The sequence below is a fragment of the Chelonia mydas genome, chromosome 21 (genome assembly GCF_015237465.2).
Source record: "Chelonia mydas isolate rCheMyd1 chromosome 21, rCheMyd1.pri.v2, whole genome shotgun sequence".
NCBI classification, from domain to species: Eukaryota; Metazoa; Chordata; order Testudines; family Cheloniidae; genus Chelonia; species Chelonia mydas.
The window spans coordinates 636,993-661,375 of NC_051261.2; the positions used below are offsets into that span (position 1 = coordinate 636,993).

The 24,383-nt window shown below is 40.0% G+C and overlaps 2 protein-coding genes and 1 long non-coding RNA gene across 5 annotated transcripts; 1 reads left to right on the top strand and 2 right to left on the bottom strand.

Annotated features, from left to right (window-relative positions):
- Positions 1 to 809: 809 nt before the first annotated feature.
- On the bottom strand, positions 810 to 3,279 carry TSHB (thyroid stimulating hormone subunit beta). Its single transcript, XM_007066210.3, has 3 exons — positions 2,996 to 3,279; positions 1,964 to 2,126; positions 810 to 1,138 (listed from the first exon to the last, which is right to left on the bottom strand). The coding sequence occupies exons 1-3, from the start codon at positions 3,040 to 3,042 to the stop codon at positions 896 to 898; spliced, it is 453 nt and encodes a 150-aa protein (XP_007066272.1). The 5' UTR covers positions 3,043 to 3,279; the 3' UTR covers positions 810 to 895.
- Positions 3,280 to 8,534: 5,255 nt separating this feature from the next.
- LOC122463433 lies at positions 8,535 to 20,745 on the bottom strand. The gene is made up of 3 exons (XR_006286804.1): positions 20,157 to 20,745; positions 16,661 to 16,780; positions 8,535 to 8,584 (listed from the first exon to the last, which is right to left on the bottom strand). It is a non-coding gene; the product is annotated as an uncharacterized LOC122463433 (long non-coding RNA).
- On the top strand, positions 13,084 to 21,526 carry LOC114020943. Of its 3 annotated transcripts, none has more exons than XM_043533370.1 (4): positions 13,084 to 13,277; positions 15,856 to 16,428; positions 17,635 to 17,796; positions 20,758 to 21,526. In XM_043533370.1, the coding sequence occupies exons 2-4, from the start codon at positions 15,900 to 15,902 to the stop codon at positions 20,988 to 20,990; spliced, it is 924 nt and encodes a 307-aa protein (XP_043389305.1). In that variant the 5' UTR covers positions 13,084 to 13,277; positions 15,856 to 15,899; the 3' UTR covers positions 20,991 to 21,526. The 3 variants fall into 3 exon arrangements, with proteins under 3 accessions (XP_043389305.1, XP_027684326.1, XP_027684327.1); XM_027828525.3 differs by lacking the exon at positions 13,084 to 13,277 and adding an exon at positions 13,292 to 14,888; XM_027828526.3 differs by lacking the exons at positions 13,084 to 13,277; positions 17,635 to 17,796 and adding an exon at positions 13,292 to 14,888.
- Positions 21,527 to 24,383: the final 2,857 nt, after the last annotated feature.

Below are 24,383 nucleotides of genomic sequence, written 5' to 3' on the forward strand. Positions count from 1 at the left end.
CTTCACCCATGCCTGCTCAGCACCTAAGAGAAGGCTGCCACTTACTGTGCACAGAGTGGGTGTAGCCCCCAAATTGAGGAGCAGGGCATGTGAAAATTTCACTTAATGTACATTGGGAGAGGACCATGTGCCACCTATTTTATTTTTTTTAAAGTGACCAAATGTGCCCAATATGTCCAAACCACATTTCATATAATCTTTACAAACAAAATTCAGACAGAAGGTTCAGCTTGCCCCCACTCCCTTTACCCTTCCACATAAGTTACAGATAAGCCATAAAGCTCAACAAACGCAGGCTCCTTCAGTCAAGTGGGGAAGGGGGTTTCTCAGTGCAAAGTCCTTGATTCTGGAATTCCCAACCAGATGTTTAAAGCCACAGACATATAGTTTGCGCACCCAAGGACACTACTCATGGGGAGAGGCATCTCTCAGACAGACAGTATTAAACTGTGTACATGGATGTCAGCACCTGAGAGCAAAGAGGAAATGAGTACACTGCAGTGACCCAATCTAGAAGGCACCAAGGGTCAAGGAACAGATCTAAAATAAATAATCACAATCAGGTATTGAGCCTGGAGATGACAAAGCAGCAGATCACCACATCTTAGATCATCATCCAATAAGCCAGGGCAATGCCTAACTCCTCCCTGCATACCAATTATTTTTATCCTTTTTGCCTCCCTTCACTTCCACGAGTGCCCTCCAATGTTGTAGTTGCTTTGTCCTAGCAGGGTGATACAACAGTAAATTTGCTCGGATTTCTTTAGATTAAAGAATTCTACAGACCAACTTGCAGATTTGTTGTGAAATACAATTTTATTTATGACTCAGTTATAGATAGCCACTAGCTAACTGTGGGGCAGAAGGTACATTTCTACCTCATTCAGTAATAAGCTCACACATTATAGGGCTTCTGTGGTTTAGTGCAATAGTCTGTCCTGACTGTCTCATGAATGCAGTCACTGTAATCAGTGTTACATTTACCACACTTGCAGTTCGTCGCCACTGGGTAAGAGTAATAGGAGACAGTGTGTCGTGGGCAGCCAGGGAGTACCACTGTTCTGTACACCATGTCTTTATATGTGCACACATTCTGGGACAGGGCACTTTTGAGGAGTAGCTTCTTACCATTGCTGTCCTACAAAAAAAAAAGAGAGATGTTATTCTGTTTTACTGAAGGATACACAAGTGACCCAGTGACTTAAGACCCCCCTGAGTCATTCTGATTGTGTTCAGAAGGCAGGCATCTTTCCCTGCAGACTGTAATGGCTGCATTTCTAGTGTAGTTCTACTGAGATCTCTCTCTGAAAATCTGCATGTGAATAGTCTCCACATCTCTATAAAGACTTCCACATTATGCTGCACCTGCTGCCTGGCTGAGGTAACCCACACGTGACACCAGAGCTCCGTGACCTGCACTGGCTGCCTATTGGTTTAAGGGTGGAATTTTAGGTGCTGGCTCTAAGGGTAGCATGGGACCTGCCTATGTGTGAGAGACACCTCTCTCCCCACACTGTACTGCCATCACTGTGATCAGTGCATTGACTTACCAGCTGCACACATGATGAGGCAGAAGTTACTGAAACAATTCACTTAGTAATCTAAAAAATATTCTGTCCCTCATTAAATGGGAGAAGAACCTCTTTTCCATCCTAACCCACAAATTCATAGGAGAAAAAGCCATTGCAATGTGAGCGGCAGCTGCCAATCTTCTACTACAACATTTTTGCTATAGGCACCAGATCCATCAGATGGCTTCTCCCACCTCCCTGCATCGCCTCTGTGTCTGAATGATTTGCCAAATGTGGCAAGTGTGTGGTTTTCTATCTATTGTAAATAATGTAAGAAATTAATAGTTTGACCCGCTGATTTTCTAGAGGAATTAATGAGTGAGCTCAGATGTTCATACCACAGCAGTGGGCACAATAGAAGCACCCGCCTAGAACAGAATAGTGCCTGGTACCCGTGTCATGCAGAATCCAGCACAGATGGTTGTGTTGATGGCCAGGCAGTAGGCACATTCTCTCTTCTCCACGTGGATGATATACTCAATGGGAGCACAAAAAGACATTGCTTGCCCAAAAGTCAGGCCAAAGAGAAGGGACATCAGAAAGATGGGACTCATGCTAGATGAAAAGACAAAATATCAAAGGAGAAAGCATTAGATGTGGCCTTCTGCCATGTTCTGAAAAGCAGTCACTGGGGAACCAGTTATATTATTCCCAAAAGTGAAAGACAATGAAATTATGTCTAACAAGAACCTGACAAAGTTCCACTACCCTCAGTCCTTTATCTGAAATAGTACTGACTGCTGCCAGAGGCAGGGTGCCAAAACGTGGAACAATGAGACAAATCTCATGTTCACTTCCTCCTATTAAATCCCATTACACGGAACTTTCTGTTAATGAGTCCTAAAATGCTGACACAATAAAATAGCAGGAAGTATCCCCAACCCTCCCTACTAAAGGATCTAAGAAATGTGACAAATGAAAGAAACAATGAGTGCTAGAGTTCAAACCCAAAACCATTCCATTGGCTTTAAAGAAAGCAAGTCCTATAAAATGGTGAAAAAATGAAAAGAAATGGCTGTGTAGACAGACTACATAATCACACTTCTGACGCTCCAACTGGCTGTTTTAATTAGAGGCCCATTGACTGGAGCTGGTGAGATATGCACACTGCCAGTAATTAAGTAACATTCTAGTAAATGACAACAAATGACAGAACATCAGTAAAGAGTTCAAATCAATCAACCATCTACCAGCTCTGCTGACCTTTCGCATACATGCTGAGGGATCCCTAGAATGAAGCTCTGATTAGCTCCAGGGTCTGCTCAACAGCCTCCAAAGTACAAAGTTAAACTGACAGTGTCTACACATTTATGGACATCATCCTCTGAACTCTCTCAGCCTCTAGTTTCCCCAGCCAAAGCCATTATGTTGTCCAGTTTACAACACCCCGTAGCTGCAACAATGCTGAACCTGCAAAGACCAACCTGTTGGCAGCTGAATCTTTCCTCAATACAGTAGCCTGTGTCTGCATTGTGGAGTTGGAGAGGCTGTGACCCAGCACAAGCCCTCACTGTGCTTTATACTCTCCAAGCTAATACCAGGCTGAGCGTACTGTTTATATAATTGCATTTGAATTGCTGCTTTCTTATCTCAAACCTATCTATTGAAAATTCATACTGAACTATAAAGCAAATGTAATTGGAACAAATGTTCCATTTATATCCTCACATGGAAACTGGGACTGGAAATCTAATTACTTTAACACTCATTTTCCTCTCAGCCTTTTAAACCAAGTGTTGCTTTAAAAAAGCTTTTATTGATGAGTTTAGTGACTACACAGGACAGTAACATCATGACAAAAAGGCTACCATGGACATATAGCCAACCTGGGTGCTTAGAACTGAGAGCTCCTATAGGAATTACAGATGGTTATTTTCCCCTAATTGTTTATTTTGGGGAAGGACTTAACTCTGGCTCCCACTGGATGCAATGTGACCAGAAACCAGATAGATATAACAAAGAGGCAGTAGAATGCACAGAAAGGGCTAGATTCACAAAGGAACTTAGATGTGGAGATGCTGAGTGGCACCATGCCTAACTTTCAGGTGCCTAGAAAATCACTGGGATTAATGAAGTCGAAGTCAGGCACTGGGGCTCCCTGTACAATGAATGGGGAGAGACAGGCATCCCAGAACGGGATTTGCAAAAGCCAGCATGCTAGGCAGTTCCCCATCTCAACTAGCCAATGGGAGATTCCAAGAAGAGGGGGGTGTCCTAAGCTCTGCTCCACTCAGGAAGTTCAGCACCTTGCTTTGCTTGGGATTTTCAGTTGCAAACTCTCTCTTGTGGTTAGGTGACTACACCATTTTTGCAAGTAGATGCTCCCTCATAACTTTTAGCAAGTGGTTAGGGTATTCACCTGGGATGTGGAAGACTTCCAGCTCAAGCCCCATCTCCACCTGAGGTGAGAAAAGATCTGCCATCTGTCAGATGAGTGCCCCACTCACTGGGCTATATATGGGACATTCTGAAATATGTGGTTCCCTCAGTCTGTCCTGTTGAAGCTGTTCCACTGTAAATAAATAATGACTCACTGGACCAGAGCAAGAAAGATCTCAAGCATGAGAGTGACTCTCTATCCTGATGGTTAGAGCACTACTTGGGAGACTCAGGATCCAATCTCCCTGCTCCAACTACTTTTTAAAATTATTTCTTTACAATGGAACAGCTTCAACAGCAGAGACTGATGGAGACCCACATCAGAATATCCCCTTGCTCAGTGTGTAGGCACTCACCTGAAATGTAGTACAACCCTGTTCAAATCTCGTCTCTCTCTCCAGTAGAGGGGGGACTTGAATGGGGAGGGGAGGAGGGACGATGTATCTCACAACATCCCAGTTGACTACTCTAACCAGCGAGCTGAAAGTTATGAGGGAGGTCCTCTCTGCCACCCGGCCATTTTGCATCCCCTATAGAGATCCAATTTAGTAGATGAGCTATGACCACACTTGGTGGATCAATCCCCACAGGCAACTTTGGCAGAGGAATGCCTAAATTCCCCCAGCTCATGCATCGTTCTGGGGCTTAGGTATCCAGAGGTCTGGGGTAGGGCTGCAGCGCACATGCAGAAATGTAGGCACACAGAGAATGCTTACTGCAAAAATTTAGGTGCCAAGCAAGTTGTGACACCTACTGGCTTCAGTGGCAGATTATGGGGTTGTGAATCCCAGTGGGGCTTCATTCTGGAATACAGGTGCCTAAAATGGCAGTTAGAGGCCTAAGTCCTTTTGTGAATCTAGTCCAAAATGAATAAGATTCAAACTGTAGCTAATTTGAAAAAATTCCCTCAGTCACTCCACCATTTCACATGGGAAGAGGAGTTTTCATCTACCCACACAAGCAGATATAGAAATGATTTGGGAATTGAACCTATTTTGCAAAAGATTGATGGCAACAATTGACTCAAAATTAGTCATATCCAATGGGAATCAAGTCTCTAGAAACAGCTATATGCAGCATGGCTAGAAGCACCATATTGAATATCTATGTCTGGAGAATGTCTAGAAATGGGAGTGCTCAGGTCCCAGTGGAGAGTGGACAGATACTGAGGAAGCACTCTGGGTGGCTAAGGGGGTTGCGTGGCTGCATGTGAGTTGGCCTCGATGAAACGTGTGCATTCTCATTTATAGTAGGGCTGTTGCCCTCTCCTGCTTCATCAGGAGCCAACTTGCCTTCCCATCTCATTTATTTTGTCCTTTGAGCTTTTCTGGTTCTTACTCCACTGTTAGCATCCCAGACACATCCTCAGTAACCACTAGCTGCTGTTAAGTTTTCATGAATCTGATCCAAAACATGTCACATAGCAACAGCCCCGTTCTCCATTTACATGGACATGAGAAATACAATACAATTAAGATTAACTTGACTTTGGTGAGCACATAGTTATTTGGGCAGGAGGAATCCAGTTAGCCCAGACTAGTGCCAAGCTACTCCACTCGCTGGCACATTAGGTTGCCTCACTGCCATGACTTCAGACTGCAGTACGTGTCTCGTTTGTTCTGCGGTAGTCCTTCAGTGATACCATAATGTCAGAAAAAACACATTTTACTCCTCCCACCTCATTTCTCAGGGTCTCTAATAATGGGTTTCTTTATATAACCTGCCAGGAATTAGGTATGACTCTTTCTGGCTTAAGGGTATGAGTGTAGATTAATTGTACTCTCGGTAACATCTGCCCATGCTGCCTCAGCAGTAAAATTATAATACTGATATTTTGCTACTATTACTATTTAACTCTTTCTTGTCCTGATATAATTAAAATGTAACTAGATATACTGTTTGTGTGTGTACATATATTTTACACAGGTGAGTGTATGTGCATAAAACTAGTCTCAGGGAATAAGTTCCTGCCTGAGAAAATCTAATATTTACAAGCATGCCCAAGGAGACTGGAGTTTCTATTGAGATCCAGAAAGGATAGAAAAGGTCAATGCAAGAGAAAACATACTTCCTCCAAAATGTGGTAAGGGGGAGATAAAATCCAGTGAGATGCAAAAACTGCATAGACACCTGTCATATCCAGAGTCCCTCTTCCAGTCCTGCATAAGTCAAAGCACTGGCATCTGACACGTCACCTTCCCAGAATACCTGCAAAGGGTGCAGTTGGGGAACAACTAGTGCCTTTCACCCACAGATCTCAAAGTCCTTTACATATAGGACCCCAGGCTGTTGGGGTTGTGCTTGTATCTGTTGGTCCTGACATGAGGAACCCAGTGGATAAGGAATTAATGTGCCATCACCATATTACATACTGTTTATATTTAGCATGAGCAAACAGAGGACACACCCAGCCAGAAAGGTATACACTAAGCACTTCAAAAGGGGTAATTTTCCAAAGCTGAAGAATATATGAGTGAAACTTACTGGGAGAAAACCTTTAGACACAAAAATATGAATGAAAATTGGTAGTTGCTTAAGAAGAGTTCATTACGTGTCCAAAAGAGCCACAATTCTACAGTCACCAAAGAGGAAAACTTGGGTTAAAAGCCCATCCTGGTTTAGAGGGGAAATAAAGACTCAATTAAAAATATATAAACAAATGGAAAAAAGGGAAATCAAGTAGCAATCAATTTAAATTGGAAGTAATAAAGTGCAGAAAATAGATAGAGGAAACTAATGAAATCAGGGAAAAATCCCTTGCTGACAGGGCCAAGGACAACACGGAGGAGTTTTTTTAGTATGGAACAAAAGAAATCCTAACAATGGCGTAGACCCATTCCTAGATGGAGACAGTACATTTGTTAATAGCAATGCAGAAAAGACAGAAGTAGTCAATAAATATTTCTGTTCTGTATTTGGAAAGAAGGATGATGTACTGGTATCATATATGGAGGATTGAGTACTTTCCAGTCCATTAGTAACTGAGGAGATAGTTAAACAGCATGTATTAGGGATAAATATTTTTAAATCAGCAGGCCTCGATAACTTGTACCCAAGAGTCCCAAAAGTGTTGGCTGAGAAGATCTCTGGCCCGCTAAAGTTAATTTTTAAATAAATCTTGGAATACTGGGGAAATTCCAAAAAACTGGAAGAATGCTAATGTTGTAGCAGTACTATAAAGGCCAAACAAGAGGATCCAGGTAAGCAGTAACCTGGCTGGCTTCACAGCAATCCTGGGAAAAAATAATGGAAAAGCTGATTCAAGATTTGATCAATAAAGAATTAAAGGATGGGAATCTAGTTAATCGCAGTCAATATGATTTTAGGGAAAATAGATCAAATCAGGTTTGTTTGACCTCATTTTTTTATGAGATTATGCATTTGGTCGATAAAGGTACAGTAGAATCTCAGAGTTACAAACACCTCAGGAATACAGGCTGTTCATAACTCTGAACAAAACATTATGGTTGTTCTTTCAAATTTGCAACTGAACATGGACTAAATATAGCTTTGATACTCTACTCTCAAGAAAAAAAATGCTGCTTTTAACCATCTTAATTTAAACGAAACAAGCACAGAAACAGTTTCCTTACCTTGCCAAATTTTTTTTTTAAACTTCTCCTTTATTTTTGTAATAGTTTACATTTAACACAGTACTGCTCAACACAGTATTTGCTTTCTTTCTTTCTTTTTTTTGGGGGGGGTGGGGGTGGGGGGGGGGTGTCTCTGCTGCTGCCTGATTGCATACTTCCGGTTCCAAATAGTTGATCAGTCAGTTTATAACTCTGAGGTTGTCATAAACATACAGCTAAGGGTAGCATAAAATCCCTTCTACATTCTGATTAACAAATTAGCACTATACAGTATCAGTAAAGCAAATGTTAACTGAATTAAGAACTAATTGAACAATCCCAAATAGTCGTAGTTGTAGGCCTTTCAGGAACCCTTGGTGTACCTAAAAGTGTGAACCAAAGTAAGTCTTGCAAGAATAGTAACACTAGGTATTAGCTAGCAATGTAAACACATTTTTGAGAGGATGATACGGGAACACACATACCTTTCAAGTAACTACATAAACACATTCTTAAAGAGAATGGTACAGGAATACACAGACGCCACATAAAATAAGGAGGTAATGACAGAATAATGGATGAGGATGTTTTGTTTGAACTATAAAGGTACAAGTGCAAGGATAGTAACTAATAACATCTGGAGTGTAATATGTAACTTGTTTGTATCATTGTATAAAAGGAGAAGTCACAGGAGGGGCAGTTTTGTATTGTCCTCGGGGACAATATTACATGGATTAAGCAGCTACCTTGTCACTCGCATCCATTCGTTAGCGAACCTGCAGCTTGGTACGTGGGGCTCTGATACTGTGCCTTGTTGACAATAAACCTTTGCTGAGCCTTCGCCACTGAACCGAGCCTACAGTCCTTCTTTAAGAGTAACCTGAGGTGTGCTGAATCAATAATCTATGCTGGTGCAGAACGCACAGATTCTCCAAGAACAGCAGCATTAGCAACACTAACAGCAGTCGTCAGTTGGGTATCGCCATCAAATGGAGGGTGTTTCTAGAGAGGTTCCAAATGGATTTGTCTAAGCCTACTGCTTTCTACAGTTTCATCAATGATCTGGAAGTAAAAGTAAAAAGAACCATTACTGATAAAATTTGCAGATAACACAAAAATTGGTGGAATGGCAAATAATGATGAAGACAGGGCAGTCACACAGCGTGATCTGGATCACTTGGAAAGTTGGTCCCTTTCAAACAAATGTGTTTTAATATAGCCAGATGCAAAGTCAGAAATCTAGGAACAAATGTCTCCTACAGACTGGAGGACTGTTCCTGGAAAGCAGTGACTCTGAAAAGGAGACACAGTGGACAAACAATGCAACCTAAGTTCTCAGTTTGACACTGTGGCAAAAAAAATCTAATGCAACCCTTGGATGTAGAAACAGGGAGCAGTGAGTAGGAGTATGGAGGTGATTTGATGGCTCAAAGCTAAAGCCAGAACCATTCAAATTAAAAATAAAGCATACATTTTTAATTGGGAGAATGATTAACCATTGGAACAAACTACCAAGGAAAGTGGTGGATTCTTCGTCTCTTGATGTCTTTGTAACAAGAATGGATGCCAAACACGTTATTGGTCTCCATACAGGGATAATTTGGTGAAATTCTTTGCCCTGTGTTATGCAGACAGACTAGATAATCTAATGGCCTTTTGGGCTTGAACTCCATGAATAAATTCAGTGCTACAGGGAGCCATTGCACAGAATCTGGCATGGTGTATGAAGGCAGTGGAGCATAATTCATCACTATGCCTGGTGGTATTTCTGTGGTACATTTGTTCATTGCAACTCAATGTCCTGACTAGTGACTTTTTCAACCTTGCCACCATTGGGCTCAAATCTCTCTCTGATGAGGTACCAGAGGCCTCATCAGACAGGATATAAGTCTGCTGTTTTCTCCAGTGACTTACATAAGCCATTAAACTGATGGTGTGCAGCCTTCCCTTGTGCACTGGACTGTGTAGCTCCCTTTCACCCTGGGCCTCTGTCTAAACTTGGGGATCCTCTCACTGTAGCTAGGTCCCTGTCTGACTGTCTCGCTGATTCCTGCCACTATGGTCTAAGAACATTTCCTTAAGTTCACAAGGCTGCTTTTGCAAGTGTCTCCCTGAATAGTCCAGTAGAATCCAGAGTTCACTCTTAAGACTCCTATCGATCCCTTTCTCCTCCTGACCCACTGTTGACCTGGTGCCTGCTCAGTTATACAGATTCTCAATGTGCCACTGCAGCCCTCGAGCTCTCAGCTGCATTCAGTGACAGTCAGTCACACAGTGAATTATTTATCTCTAGCCTTTCTGCTAACCAAAACAATTAGTTCTCTGACATCAGTAATCTACATTTTCATGAAGTGAAAGCCGTCTGTGCTGCTGCTACACAAGAAATGTTATGGGTGATCATAATGGAAGGAACCAAATAAGGGGTAAAAATATGTGGTTTGGTATGCAGGATTGTCAGAAAGATTCTGGTAGGCCAGAGACATTCTATACATACATTGGCATTCACTGAATCATTTGACAAGGATCTACAACAGAGACCAATGCCTAATGTCAAGATAGAGTCAGGAAAGAGAATATCAAGTGGGAGGAAGGAGGCAGATGGAAAGCTAGCTTAACAAGAGGAGGCAATGATGGAAAACTTTGTAGGTGTTATGAGTGGGCTAGCCCATACATTTGTGTGAGTAAATCTGTTCTTACTACTACATGTGAGATTCTGGGTTTTGGAATTTAAAAAATCTCCATGTTTGCAGATAATACTGGAATTGGAGACAAAGCCAACATTTAGGAACAAGGCAGCTAGATCCCAAAGTATTGGGATAGTTTAGGTGATTGAGCGGAAGAAAAATGTTAGGAACAGGACCACAGTTATGGTGCAGGAATCATTGCCAGTATCATCCCAATGCAGAGCTCCAGTGACAAAGGGAAATAAGATCCTAGCAAAGAGATAGACACATTAGCTTTCACATTTAAAATGTTTGTGGCTGATGAATTTTCAAAGTCCATTTGTCCATCGCAGGCTCTCAGAGTAATCTCTTCTAATGTTTCCTTCTAGCTCTAATCTTTTGTAATCAAAGATTCACAGACCACAGTTCCGCTCCTCTGCTTCCAGGATTAGCTGCAGTATTTCCTTACCAACCAAAGATTTCAACACTAATACTCTCTCTTCGTTGCATAGCATATGATAACGATCTCCATTTAGATATTGAAAATACAACATAGTCCGCTTAAGTATTGTTGTTTATACAGAACAGAGCACTGTGTGCAGCCAGAATGACTGGAACTGAGGTTTTAGCCTTGTCTACCCAACTTTTCATCACTGATCACAATTGTAATTTTAGTATGTATTTAGATCTGCTATCAATAAACCATTCTTGCTGCACATGAATCTGTCCTAAGAGAAGGCTGAGTCTGTGAAGTTCTATTGCTCTTATGCACTAATCTCAAGGTACTTGCAGTTTGACCCCCTCTCTTCATAAAAGCCATTGAACTTCAGTGGAATGTGTCCTATCTTTGAATATTTTGTGTGCACATGTGTTTGGGGAGGAGAGGACACTACACCCCTTTCTGAAGGGCAAGCTGGAAGTACCAATGAATGTTCATCTCTCTTTCAGAACTAGAAATCAGAGGCAGACACAGGTATTGGAGGCCAGGATTGTCCCTTACCCTTCTATCTGCTGTCTTGCCTTCAGATACAACTGGGAATCTTGTAAAGAATGACTGCAGAATTTATCCCTGAAGCCTCCGTCTAGTAGTCTATGCTTTCTCTCTTTATATTAACCACTTAACTCATTCTAAAGTTGGGACTCATCTGTAATTGGGTCTGGCCCATGCTTCAGTTGCAACAACATGGATTAATTAGCCTGGCAGACCCCCATTAACCATTTCACTAACTGTGGGGGGCATATACCCCATCACAATATGAAAAGGAGCAAAATTCCCCTAAGAAAGGTTTCTTGACTCCTAAGATTATAACATTTCTTTATTGTAGAATTGTTAATCTGTGATGTCCCTGAGTGATACTTTCATTAATTTCCAACTCCCTGTCTAGTCAGTATCTCATACTTACACTACTCAGCCTTATTATTTATGCTGATTCCTTACAATGAGAATATAATTATATCTATTAAAAATGGGCAACTACATGTTTCAATGGATTAGAAACACAAGAATTCCTAGACTGGATCAGACTGGGGTCCATATACTCCAGTCCCATCTCTGACAGTGACCAACATCAAATGTTACAGAGCAATGTGCAAGAACTCATGGTTTGTATGTATAAAAAGATCTTCTGTACTTTCCACAGTATGCATCCGATGAAGTGAGCTGTAGCTCACGAAAGCTTATGCTCAAATAAATTGGTTAGTCTCTAAGGTGCCACAAGTACTCCTTTTCTTTTTGCGAATACAGACTAACACGGCTGTTACTCTGAAACCTGTCACTTAGTGGGTAATTAGGGAGAAATCTGCCCATAGGTGAAGCTTCTTCCTAATCCACGTTAGTAAATCAAAAGAAAGTATATCTAATGCAGAAGTCAAGCTGTGGAACTCTTTGCCAGAGGATGTTGTGAAGGCCAAGAATATAACAGGGTTCAAAAAAGAACTAGATAAATTCATGGGAGGTTAGGTCCATAAATGGCCTTTAGCCAGGATGGGCGAGGATGCAAAACCATGCTCTGAAGTGTCCCTAGCCTCTGTTTGCCAGAAGCTGGGAATGTGCAACACAGGATGGATCACTTGATGATTACCTGTTCTGCTCATTCCCTTTGAAGCACCTGGCATTGGCCACTGTCAGAAGACAGGATGCTGTGCCAGATGGACTATTGATCTGACCCAGTATGGCTGTTCTTAACCCGTGTAATGCAACTGTGGATGTATTCTGTATCCATATAAATGTTTAATCCCTTTTTATCCTGCTAAGATCTTGGTTTCAATGACATCTTGTGGCATTACGTTCTACAAATTATTTGTACAATGTGTAAACAAATTTCTCTTTAATTTTGTTGCCTTTTAACAAACTAAAAAACAAGCTGTTGAACAATGGAAAGTGGGTGTCTTAGAGCTTTGGAAGCACTCTATGCCTTTCCCTCTGTGACAATTTAGGCATGCTGCATTTTTAGGTTACCTATGCCCCATGAACTATTCTGAAGTGAAATGCAAATACTAACATTTATTTGAAAAACTTTGTCTACAAAATAATATAATGGTAGGAAACTTACATTATTGTCTCTGTAAAATAAAAACACCAACTTTTATTCAAATTGGGTTTTATTATAAAATAAGTAACTTTCCAAACTTGTCTTCAGCCTGCTTTGCTGAATGTAGTTGTTAACAAACATAGCAAAATATGTTTTGCTTTGGCCATTCTGGATTTCATGTGTTTGTTTCAACTGGACTGCTGTTCACAAGTTGTTTTAATTACAATCTGTTATGTGAGTTTTCAAGGGACATTGTGAGAGTCAAAATTTGCCAGTCATTTTGTAGCATGTCAGCCCTTTATCTATCCAAATCTACCCAGATAAGATTTTTTGCCACTGCTTTTCAGGTGCCACAGTTTGACCTAAACTACCTGGGAAAACAAAATGTCCTCTTTTCCACTTGTACTGTGAATGCAAAATGGCACGTTAATGATTTACCTACCTGTGAGTGTTGCCAAAACAATTATTACGTTCAGTCAGTTAATAGGCTTGAGGAGATTTAGTACTTTAGTCTAGCACAGGTAAGGGATGTTCTCATAAATCAGGAAGGGGATTCTACTGGTAAGTTCATTTTTCCTTTTCTTTTGCATCCAAGATATTAATAGTGCTACTGTGAGAGAGTGAGCCAAAAGCAGTGGCCTTTTTGCAGGAAAAGTTTTTCAGAATGAAAAGGGCTGATTTAGTTCCCGAATCCAAGGTAGATATATGGATGAAACCTGCCCCCAAAAAGACTTCATGCTCTGTGATAAACTTGTGTTTCTCCCAGAGAGCTAGCATATGAGATGGATAAAGGGAAGAAAACAGGTCTTGAAAACAGGACAATCACTCTGGGGAAAAACCTACCACCACTGACACTGTCCTAAACCCAGAGTTGTTCCTTTGACTTCAGGATCAGAGACAGCAGAACTTAGCCCAATAAGAGAACATGCAGTCAAATCTGCTTTTTACTTCCGGCCTACAAGCACCAGCTCACCTAACGATTCTGAGATTGATTTTCTTTTATATTAAATATAATTTATTCCCATCTTAAAGCCCCTTCATGCTATCAATGGTGTAAAGTGATTTTAATGTAAATGAGAATCAGGATTTTCATCTCTACATCGTCTTCAGAGTAACATAGGAGTGAAAGATGGAAAAGACATTGCAGATCATCAAATTCACATCCTTCCCCAATTCTGAATTTTTACTGTTGATCTCCAAGAAATGCGAATCCAAAGACACAGGCGATTAGAGACAAAGAGAAAGCCGAGAAATCTGCTTCAGATGAAGAAATGGGCAGTCAAGAATTGGGTAGAATACTGACACTCACAGGAAGGAAAGAGCCCCTGGAGTATAGGGATAAAGGAGCTTCACTTTTCCTGGGTCTTGTTTTATTACTTTCATTTAACTCCTGTACCTTAATTTTTTTTTTTTTTTTTTAGTCCTTTTGTATTCAGAAGTTGCATTGAGTATTATCTTTGTTCTGGGTTTAATTTGTCCTTTACTGTAACTATAGCTTTCAGAGTAGAAGCCGTGTTAGTCTGTATTCACAAAAAGAAAAGGAGTACTTGTGGCACCTTAGAGACTAACAAATTTATCTGAGCATAAGCTTTCGTGAGCTACAGCTCAATGCATCCAATGAAGTGAGCTGTAGCTCACAAAAGCTTATGCTCAAATAAATTTGTTAGTCTCTAAGGTGCCACAAGTACTCCTTTGTAACTATAGTGCATGTCTGACAGGTTTTCTAAAACTCACTATTTCTGATCAGAGAATGGTATTGCTATTAGCAAGAAGATTTAAACACCTACACCACTTCTTAGGGAAAACATTTGAAGGGATTGCTACATATATTCTTTACAAGAGTCTAAAATTGTCTCTAGGTCTGCAAAAGCTGCTTTTTAAAACTATTGTGAAATTAAGTTATTGGTAACTACTAGCATGACACACACACACCCCTGTAATGTGACCTTGCTAGATTCATAAACAGGTGAACCCAACCCTAGCGCAGTTATCTCTGACTAATCGCAAAACTCCACTGCAACTCCACTGGTTACCATAGAGACATCTCAGTGTTTCACCCTGCCCTCAACGGAGTGTATTCCAGAATCTGAATAAACAGGAACATGCTACGACAGTGTATCTGTTACTCAGAACTACCTGCAGGTACAAGTGCCACCGTGTTTCATAGGTTAGGTGAGTTCTGAAAGTATTATTTTGATAAAATTTGTTCTGATTTGATATTTCCATATGGCATTTAAAAATTCCACTTGTTTTGAGTATTAAAGCACAGAATACAAAGTGTGTGGAATGTAACTGCGTCATTAATGTCAGCTCACAGCTACGACTCATCCGGAAATACTTGGACACGCTTGGTTTGCACTGTAGTTTTAAGTTCCGAAAGTGTTTGATATTTCACTTGGAGTCTGTAAATTTGGGGTTTCTTTGCAGTTATCACGACAACTTGTTGGTTTGACTTACAATGTGTAGTGTTGTGTCAGGTACTGTATCAACTCTACTTTATTCTATTGTTTGACAAAACCAAAACAAACAACTGATATCTAAATCCCAAAATACTGGCATACTGGCAATAAAAACAAGCTAATAATTTTGCAATAATAGGTAATATTCCAATTTTCCATGCTTAAAAAAAGGCTTATAGGTGATAATAGAAACTACAGTGATTGACATTTAAATATTTTAACAGGAACTCATGGTAAACACAGAAACTAGCTGAGTACTGCAAACAATTTTCCACTAATATTCATTCACACTTGTAACAAAATTGGCTTCAGCTGTGTTTTCCTTCAAACCTCCCCCCCTCCACCCCCCCAGCTTGTTTTCTGCAAATCTAGAAAATAAGTTCACTGGTAACAGTGAATATTACTGACAAGAACATTTGCAGAAACTGTAAATTTTAAGTGAATATTGCAGAATATTTGCTTTAACTTCACACCTTAATTCATTTTAACTTTACTACCTTAATTCATATTTACTTTCCTGAGTGTCCCTGTGTAGATAAGCAAGCCCTCAAATCCCAAGTAATAAAGCCCAGCTACTGTCACAGCCATCACCCAAAACTCCTGCAGGAACTAGCCCACAGGTACTAAGCTAATCTATTTTGCTTATCTTCATGGATTTGTTTGTTTGTATATTTGCACAGAGAAGGGTAAATTTTCAGCTGAGCAGAAAGAGTGAGAAGCCATAATGGATGGAACACAACTTGCGTATGTCAAGCTCCTTTTGATTTGTCATATAGTAGTGAAGTTTTCTGTTCAGGCTGCAGATCAACCTCCCCCTGTGAACGAAGACATGCAAACAGAAGCAACATCCAATGAATCTGGAAATACAACCATATCTAGAAGCATTGTAATGTCCACCATTTCAGATAAAGAAGCAGTTAATACAACCACAGTGCAGAATATAAATGCCAGTTGGAATACAATGACTGTGCCAGCAAAGATAACTAGTTCATTGGCTTTAACAATTTTGTCACATTTTGCACGAAGCACTCTACATCCCCCCAACACAGACAATAGCAGCCCTTCAGATATTACTATTAGATTCAACACTGTTGTGACATCACCTACAGTTTCAACCTTTAATCAAGCAACTGATAAAGACTCTAATCCCAGAATGTCCTCAGTCACATTGAAACCAACAGCTCAGTCTTCTACAGCCACACAACTACATACTAGCAAAGCTTTGGATTCAGTTCCTATAACACAGGCTTCAGGTAAGTGTCATTAGATTCTATGGCAGCATTTCCTAACCTGCGGTGTCAGACTAGTTCACTGTGTGCACCCAGCTGTTGGAAAGAAGCAATGGCATCAGGCATTGGGGTTCATCATGTACACACAACAAATGTGTCAACAAGTATCAGGTATTGGCTGCTTTCAGGGCACCAACATTCCTTTCCCCCCTCCCCTCAGCTTATGTGTTCAGGGCCCCAGGCCCTGGGAACAGACCATCAGCTAAAGTTTCTCTTCTCTGTTCCCGTGAACTCAGTTCAGCTGCAAAAGCTATCACTGGATGCCCAAAAGTGTGTAACTTCTGTTGAGTGGAGGACTTGAGGAGAAGGAGTCTTTCTGGGAGGGGAAGGAAAAAAAATTTTAGTGGAAAACCAAAGATTGAAAATTACACAGAAAAGAAAAAATTCAAGATGAGAAGGTGGAAAGCAGAGACAGGAAAGGACAGAAACAGAGAGACATGCTGAGCCAAGCTGTCAAAGAGTATGAGAAAGAGGGCCACCCATGCCTTCTGAAAAGTAGGCACAGGTTGATGGAACAGGTATTGGGGATATATGCTAGCAACATAACAAAGACAAATCATCACGTAAGCCAACATTTTAAAGTGTGGTGGCTTAACGTTAGATAACTATATCCTTTTTAGGCCCTTACATCAAAATGACCTGATTTTCAGATGGCTCACCACCCACAATTCCTATTGCCTTCAGTGCAAGCTGCAGGTCCTCAGCCCCTGTGAAAATCAGGTCATTTTAATTTAGGCACCTAAGTATGGATTTAGTTGACTAACTTTATGTACCCTGATTTTATAAATTTTGACCATGTCCTATATCTTTGATCTGCTGTCATATATTTACAGTAAACCTGGGAGGGTCAAACCCAAACTAAAACATATACTTTGAAAATTCACCACAATAATAATAAAATAACCAGACTTTACTACAAGACTCATTTGAATAAACACAGCATCTTGGGTGTGTTGCTGTTAGGTTGCCCCATGGCAGCTTGGAGGTTAAGGCAGTTCAAATCTATTTTAGGGAGGTTTTTTAACAGAGAGGTTAGAATTTGAATCTGTCTCTTTAATACTTAGCACATGAAAACCTTCTGTATTGCCATACTGAAACCTAAAGATTGAGATTTGTTGTTTTTGTAGCTGTGAAATAAGAACAACTTTCTAAATGATTTTATTGAAACAGGAGGAATTCATCTAAGGAATTCAGAGGCCATTCTGATCATTATTTTCAGCAGCATCCTCACATTTGCTGTTCTAGCCATTGTCATATGCAGTCTTGATAAGTACAGGAAGAGAAGAGCTCAGTATTCCCATCACCCACTATATGACACCTCTTCTGAAACAGGTTGGCATATTTTTAATAAGATGTATCATATAAACAAACGTGCATTCTATATGTGCACATTACAAATTGTTTATTCAAGGCAACCACTTCCCCCAGTAATGAAAGGCAGCAACCCCTGAGGAAGAAGGTGGTAACTTTTTAACACTGTAAAGCAGTGGTTCTCAACCTATTTACCACTGTGAGCACATATGCAGCTCTCTATGTGTTATGCGGACTTCATCCACACAATATATATACTATCTGTGTGGCCCTGAGGGTGTCACACGGGCCGCAGCTATGTGCTGACTGGGCTGCAAGCAGCCCATAGGCCACGGATTGAGAACCACTGGTGTAAAGTAATGTTACACAATGGTCTAAGTGCCAGATCTTCAGTGGTTGTAAAGCAGTATCGTTCCAAATATTTCAGTGGAAATACACCAATTTACACCTGCCGAAGATGTGACTTTTGGGCAGAAACTGAGAACTTACCATCTTTTCCAATTACAAGTGGGGGGAGGGATACCTCAGTGGTTTGAGCATTGGCCTGCTAAACCCAGGGTTGTGAGTTCAATCCTTGAGGGGGCCATTTAGGGATCTGGGGCAAAAATTGGGGATTGGCTCTGCTTTAAGCAGGGGGTTGGACTAGATGACCTCCTGAGGTCCCTTCCAACCCTGATATTCTATGAACTGTTGTCAACAATTAGGCAGGCAGGTTTTGAAACTGGAATTTGACCGAGAGTATATATTATTATACTTAAAATTTATTTATGTGTTTGTTTTGTTTAAATGAAATTAATTATGTTAAATGAAATAGCAACAATGAAAAATCCTTAAACACGGAGGGCCAGATTTCCAAAGGTATTAGACACCTAACGTGCCTAGGGGCTTTAAAAAAACCCATCAGGCACGTATCTGCATCTTTAGATGCTGCTTAAAACAGCTAGCCAAATTCAGACTGGAACCACAATAAAAACAGGGCACTTTAGTTTTATTGCAAGATAAACTAGAGAGGTTAGCAGTATACCCCCATCTGGCATTGACCTCACCTAGTTTATCTTGCAGTAAAACCAAAGTGCCCCATTTTTACTGTGTGTTTATATCAAGGTAGCTTTAGTTACCCCAAGGTAAAACAACTTTTTTAGCAGTAAAGACAAGGCCAAAGAATGCATGATACGCACACCCACCCAATGTCAACTTTAGCACCAGTGCTTCCACAGCAGTAAACAATATTTGTCATTTATGAAAGCAAGAAAGCATATGGGTACCATGGGCCTTTTGTTACAGAATCTTGGCTTACATCCCTTGGAGCATATTTCATTTTAATGGAAGGCTTACAGTTTCATAACTTTAAATGAAGTGGGAACTGAAAAGACAGCCAGTGACAGTTTTGACAAAAATCTGCTTGTTAATCTTGCCACAGTGTATAACTAGAGAGAATTTTCAGAGCTGCTGATGACATTGTAACAAGCCAAAGAATCCTTTGTACTGGCACACTATCCTACAAATAAATCTGGAAATCTTCCAAAATATTTATTTGTTTAGCTTACTATAGGGACGCATTAATGAGACAGTCCCCAGAACAAACTCTTTTTATCTCTAGTCCTTGTTTTGTATCATTGTTTTGTCTTCTACTGACTATAGCAGTGGTGACAAATGCAAATGAGACAACACCAGCAACTTATTTTTGGATAATAAATTTGGTAATTCATTTTATCAGAATTTTGCATTGGTAATTAGGGTCACTTACTGAAAATAAGTAATTATTTAGTATCTGGAGGTACACTGGGGTTATCGTTTTCAAACTGTGCCTATCTCTAGTTGGTGAGATGCTTTAGAGATCAGGTTCTGAAAGGCTATATCCTCCCAAGAACTGGTTAGGTGGATTAACTTCACAAAATAAAATGTAGTATAACAAATGTATAATGTGTATGTACTTCAGGTATAAATTAGCTGAGTTAAAGGAGGTGAATCACAAATATGCCTAATAAATTGATGTCAACAGAATCACTAATATAAATTTGAATTAAAAAGCCATTGACAGAGAATCATCCAAATATTTCTTTGTATGGCTAATACATACAAGCATTGGGAAAACGACAGCTAGAGATATGCTTGTGCTGATTATACTTCTTGCAGATAATGGTAGAATAATATAATTTTCTTGAATTGAATGGGACTGGACAGATAACACGGATCTGGGATAACCAAGCATTTAGTCTAAAAACTTAAATAAAAATGCACAGGAAAATGCATCAATGCTTCAATAGTTAAATGCTTCAGTATTATAAATTATAACCTTTAAAAATATTCTATTTTCCTGACTAAATGGATACAAATAAACCCGCATTTCCATGTAATAATAGTAATATTTTTGTACTTACTATAACATCTTTCATGGACTACTGAAAGGGCAACTGGCTGGCAATTAAGGATTTAATAAAATCCTGTATTAAAATGACACATCTGGGTGGTCTCTCACTCAGGTCTTGACTGAGAAAATATTCCCTGTTAAAACATGTGAAGATTTGTCAAAGTACTTCTACATTTATCATACCCCCTCTTTTTTAATACCACTCACCCAAAACAACCTGGCATTCTTTCAGTGTTTTCTGGTACTTTATTACTTCTTTTATTAAAGGTTATTTTATTAATATCCTGATCAGCTTCACAATTTGTTAGAAACAGATAATTTCTACCACTTTACTACCTGAAGAATGTACAAACCAAAACACAGATTATAAAGAAGTAGATTCGCCAATTTTTCATTTGCTATTTTTCATTTGCCTCCTATGCTATCTGGATTAGTGCATGGAACAATGACGCTTTTTTATGTTTCCATTTTTACTTTAACATATACAGTCAATCCACATATACACAAAATAGTAGTTCAATGTGAATATATCGATTTTAGGCCTTGTGATTTGCTTTAATATGCTACATTTCTCCCCAGAGTACTTTAATAATGCTTTCAATATTTTACAGCTGACATATACACTACTCCAGACGACACACTGATGATATCAGGAGGACTATATGATGCACCAAGGATTTATAACCCCAATATGACTGTATTGGAAGATGATGAGCTTCAAGCTGAATACTTACCATTTGGCTCCAGACCTGGGAAGTTCAGACTTGAAATTTTATCTGGTGAAAATGAAAAAGGACTTTCCCCAACCTTTGATAGATTTCAGCCACCACCACAACACTCATAATGTAGTAATAATGCCAGTAGTATAGAGCACTCTCTTTAATTCGTTGTAACATTTGTTTTTAAGTAGCATTTTATTACAATATTAATAATTATACTAGCTCTTAATCAATAGACCTTAATGCACTTCACAAAGGAGGCAAGTATTGTTATCCCCATTTTAATGATGGGGAAACAATCACAGAGAGGTGAAGTGACTCACCCAAGGTCACTTAGCAGGACTGTGGCAGAGCAGGAATAAGTCCCAGGTCTCCTGAGTCCCAGTCTACTGCTCCATACTCTGTGTATGCCACTCTTCCCCACAGCTTCAGTTTCATGCCCAATATACTGATTAATATAATGCTACTTGTATATGTTCGGTTATACATGCTCAGTTATACTGAAGATATAATTTATTTCTCATATGAAGTCTCATTGCAACACTGGATTAAGCCTTTCACCTAGGCAGGCAAGCATTCACATTCCTGGTATGCAGGGATATAGCAATAACATGAAAATGATTAGTAAAGGTTTAAGATTTAAAATCCATGGTTTATCTTACTGCTGCAAAATTTTGAAATGCATTGATTTATAACTGGGTCATAAAAGAGACGGGCCAACCACTATTCTTAGTTCCCTAGCAAGCTCAGTGAGTAATTAAGGTTCACATTTTAAAATGGTCTCTGAATTTAGGTACCACTGTTGTTGAACAGAACAAAAATGGCAGCACTCAAAACTTGAAATTGGCTGTTTTGAAATGAAATGGTAATTAATAGCAGATACTTGGAGCCCTGGGTGAAATCTGGGCCCCATTAAAGTCAATGGCAAAACGAATAGGGCCAGGATTTCACATCTTATATTTAAGAGGGAGGAATTAATTTTTTGTTGCAAAGCAGCTACAGATGTATCAGTACTAATATCCATATCCATAGGTGGTTTTGACTGTCAACAAACTAAGTGATTGCAGGGGAATAGTTGATTTTGAGTCACAGCCCACATACATGGTTCTAAAAAAGTAATTAATATATCTGGCAAAGGTTAACACAGAGAGTTTTACAGTATTTAGAGAGAATAGTCTCTGGTAAACAGCTGTTGTCTGTGTTATAAGAGGGTCTGTGCATTGCCTTCTAATATATCTGTTAAAAAATATACATACGGAAAAAAACTAGAATAGAACACAATATTCTGTGTTTGTGTCAAGTCACTACTTTCCTGTAAAAAAAGAACCTGTCTACAAATGATCCTGACTACTCAGAAGCTGCGACACCCCCTATATTCCAGTCACAATATTCTGAAGATATTTTGTACATCTTTTAAATCCCCCTCTGTTAAATGTTTATCTGCTTTAGCTATATGCACTGGAACAGTTATAATGACATAAGCGTCATTGCTCAATAGCCAATATATCAGGACCAAAGTTTGTAGCCTAACTTCTAGACACAGATTGAAATCATGATCCCAGTGAAATCAATGGGAGTTTTGATTAACTGCAGACAACAGCAACATCTTCCTTGCCACTCAGGCCCATAACCCATGTGTTGTATTTGATTCAAACCTGTCTCTAGGTCCTCACAACCAGGCTATGTCTAAAACTTGCAGATTCTTTCTGCATAACATCTCTAAGAGCAAGTCTACACTGGCAACGCTAAAGCGCTTCCGCAGCAGTGCTTTAACGTGGCTTGTATGGGCACAGCACAGCGCTGGGAGAGAGCTCTCCCCCAGTGCTCTAAAAAATCACCTCCACGAGACCTGAGCGAGCATGTTGCAACGCTGTAAATTGCCAGTGTAGAAAAGCCATAAGACACAGACTTTCCTATCCACCTTCAAGGCTAAAACTCTGGTCTCGGCTCTCATCATCTTCCATCACAATTACTGCAAGAGCCTTCTCTCTGGCCTTGCCCTGCTCATATGCATTCAGAATGCTTCTACCAATATCATTTTCCTAGCCCTTCACTTTCACCATGTCAACTCTCTCTTTGCATCCCTCCATTGGCTCCTCCTCCTCTAAAGCATCAAAGAAAGGCTACTTGTCTACACTTCACAGCCTATCACCACCCTACAAGGGAGGTGGCAAAGTCTACAGATGATACAAAATTACTCAAGATAGTGAAGTCCAAAGCTGACTGCAAAGAATTACAAAGGGATCTCATACGCCTGGGTGCCTGGACAACAAAATGGCAGATGAAATTCAGTGTTGATAAATGCAAATAAATGCACACTGGAAAACATAATCCTCACAAAAGCTTATGCTCAAATAAATTTGTTAGTCTCTAAGGTGCCACAAGTACTCCTTTTCATAATCCCAAATATACATACAAAATGATGGGTTCTAAACTAGCTGTTACCACTCAAGAAAGACATCTTAGAGTCATTGTGGATAGTTTCCTGAAGCCATTTGCTTGATGTGCAGCAGTCAAAAAAGCTAACACTGTTAGGAATCATTAGGAAAGGGATAGATAGTAAGACAGAAAATATCAATGCCACAATATCATAATGCCACCCATACCTTAAATACTGCATGCAGTTCTGGTCATCCCATCTCAAAAAAGATATATTAGAATTGGGAAAAGTACAAAGAAGGGCAACAAAAATTATTAGGGGTATGGATCTTCCATCTGAGAAAAGATTCAAAAGACTGGGACTGTTCAGCTTGTAAAAGAGATGACTAAAGGAGGATATGATAGAAGTCTATAAAATCATGAATGGTGTGCAGAAAGTGAATAAGGAAGTGTTATTTACTCCGTCACATAACACAAGAATCAAGGGTCAACACAAGAACCAGGCAACAGGTTTTAAAAAAACATAAAGAAGTACTTCTTCACACACTGCACAGTCAGTCTGTGGAACTTGTTACCAAGGGATGCTGTGAAGGCCAAAAGTACAGCTGGGTTCAAAAAAGAATTAGATAAATTCATGGAGGATACGTTCATCAATGGTTATTAACCAAGATGTTCAGGAACTCAGCCCCATGCTCTGGGTGTCCTTAAACCTTTAATTGCTAGAAGCTAAGATTGGACAACAGGGGATGGATCACTCAGTCAACTGCTCTGCTTTGTTCACTCTCTCTGAAGCATCTGGCACTGGCCACTGTCAGAAGACAGAATACTGAGCTAAAATGGACCATTGGTGTGACCCAGTATGACGATTTTTACGTACTTATCTCTCATTCACTGTTGAGATATTGGTTCCTGCCTCTGATCAGCCTATGATGCCAGCCTCCATACCACACTTGTTAAATTTTCAAACAAGCACCTCTATGCTTTCTCCCATTCTGCTCCTCAGCTGGGGGGGGAGCTCCCCATAAACGTCCACAAAACTACTGAATTATCTTTTCAAGCCTTCCTTAAACTCCTCTTTTAGGCAATACAACCCCCCGCCCCCCCCCCCCACGTACTCACCCGTTTGTTTGCTTTTCTCC

Bases quoted from the DNA above. Each gene is read 5' to 3' on its own strand.
- TSHB (XM_007066210.3), bottom strand. From the start codon at position 3,042: ATGCAGACACAGGCTACTGTATTGAGGAAAGATTCAGCTGCCAACAG. The intron at 2,127-2,995 runs GTTGGTCTTTGC...CTTTTCATCTAG, and splicing joins AAAGATTCAGCTGCCAACAG to CATGAGTCCCATCTTTCTGA. The intron at 1,139-1,963 runs GTACCAGGCACT...TTTTTTTTGTAG, and splicing joins CTGGATTCTGCATGACACGG to GACAGCAATGGTAAGAAGCT.
- LOC114020943 (XM_043533370.1), top strand. From the start codon at position 15,900: ATGGATGGAACACAACTTGCGTATGTCAAGCTCCTTTTGATTTGTCAT. The intron at 16,429-17,634 runs GTAAGTGTCATT...TTATTGAAACAG, and splicing joins TCCTATAACACAGGCTTCAG to GAGGAATTCATCTAAGGAAT. The intron at 17,797-20,757 runs GTTGGCATATTT...AATATTTTACAG, and splicing joins TGACACCTCTTCTGAAACAG to CTGACATATACACTACTCCA.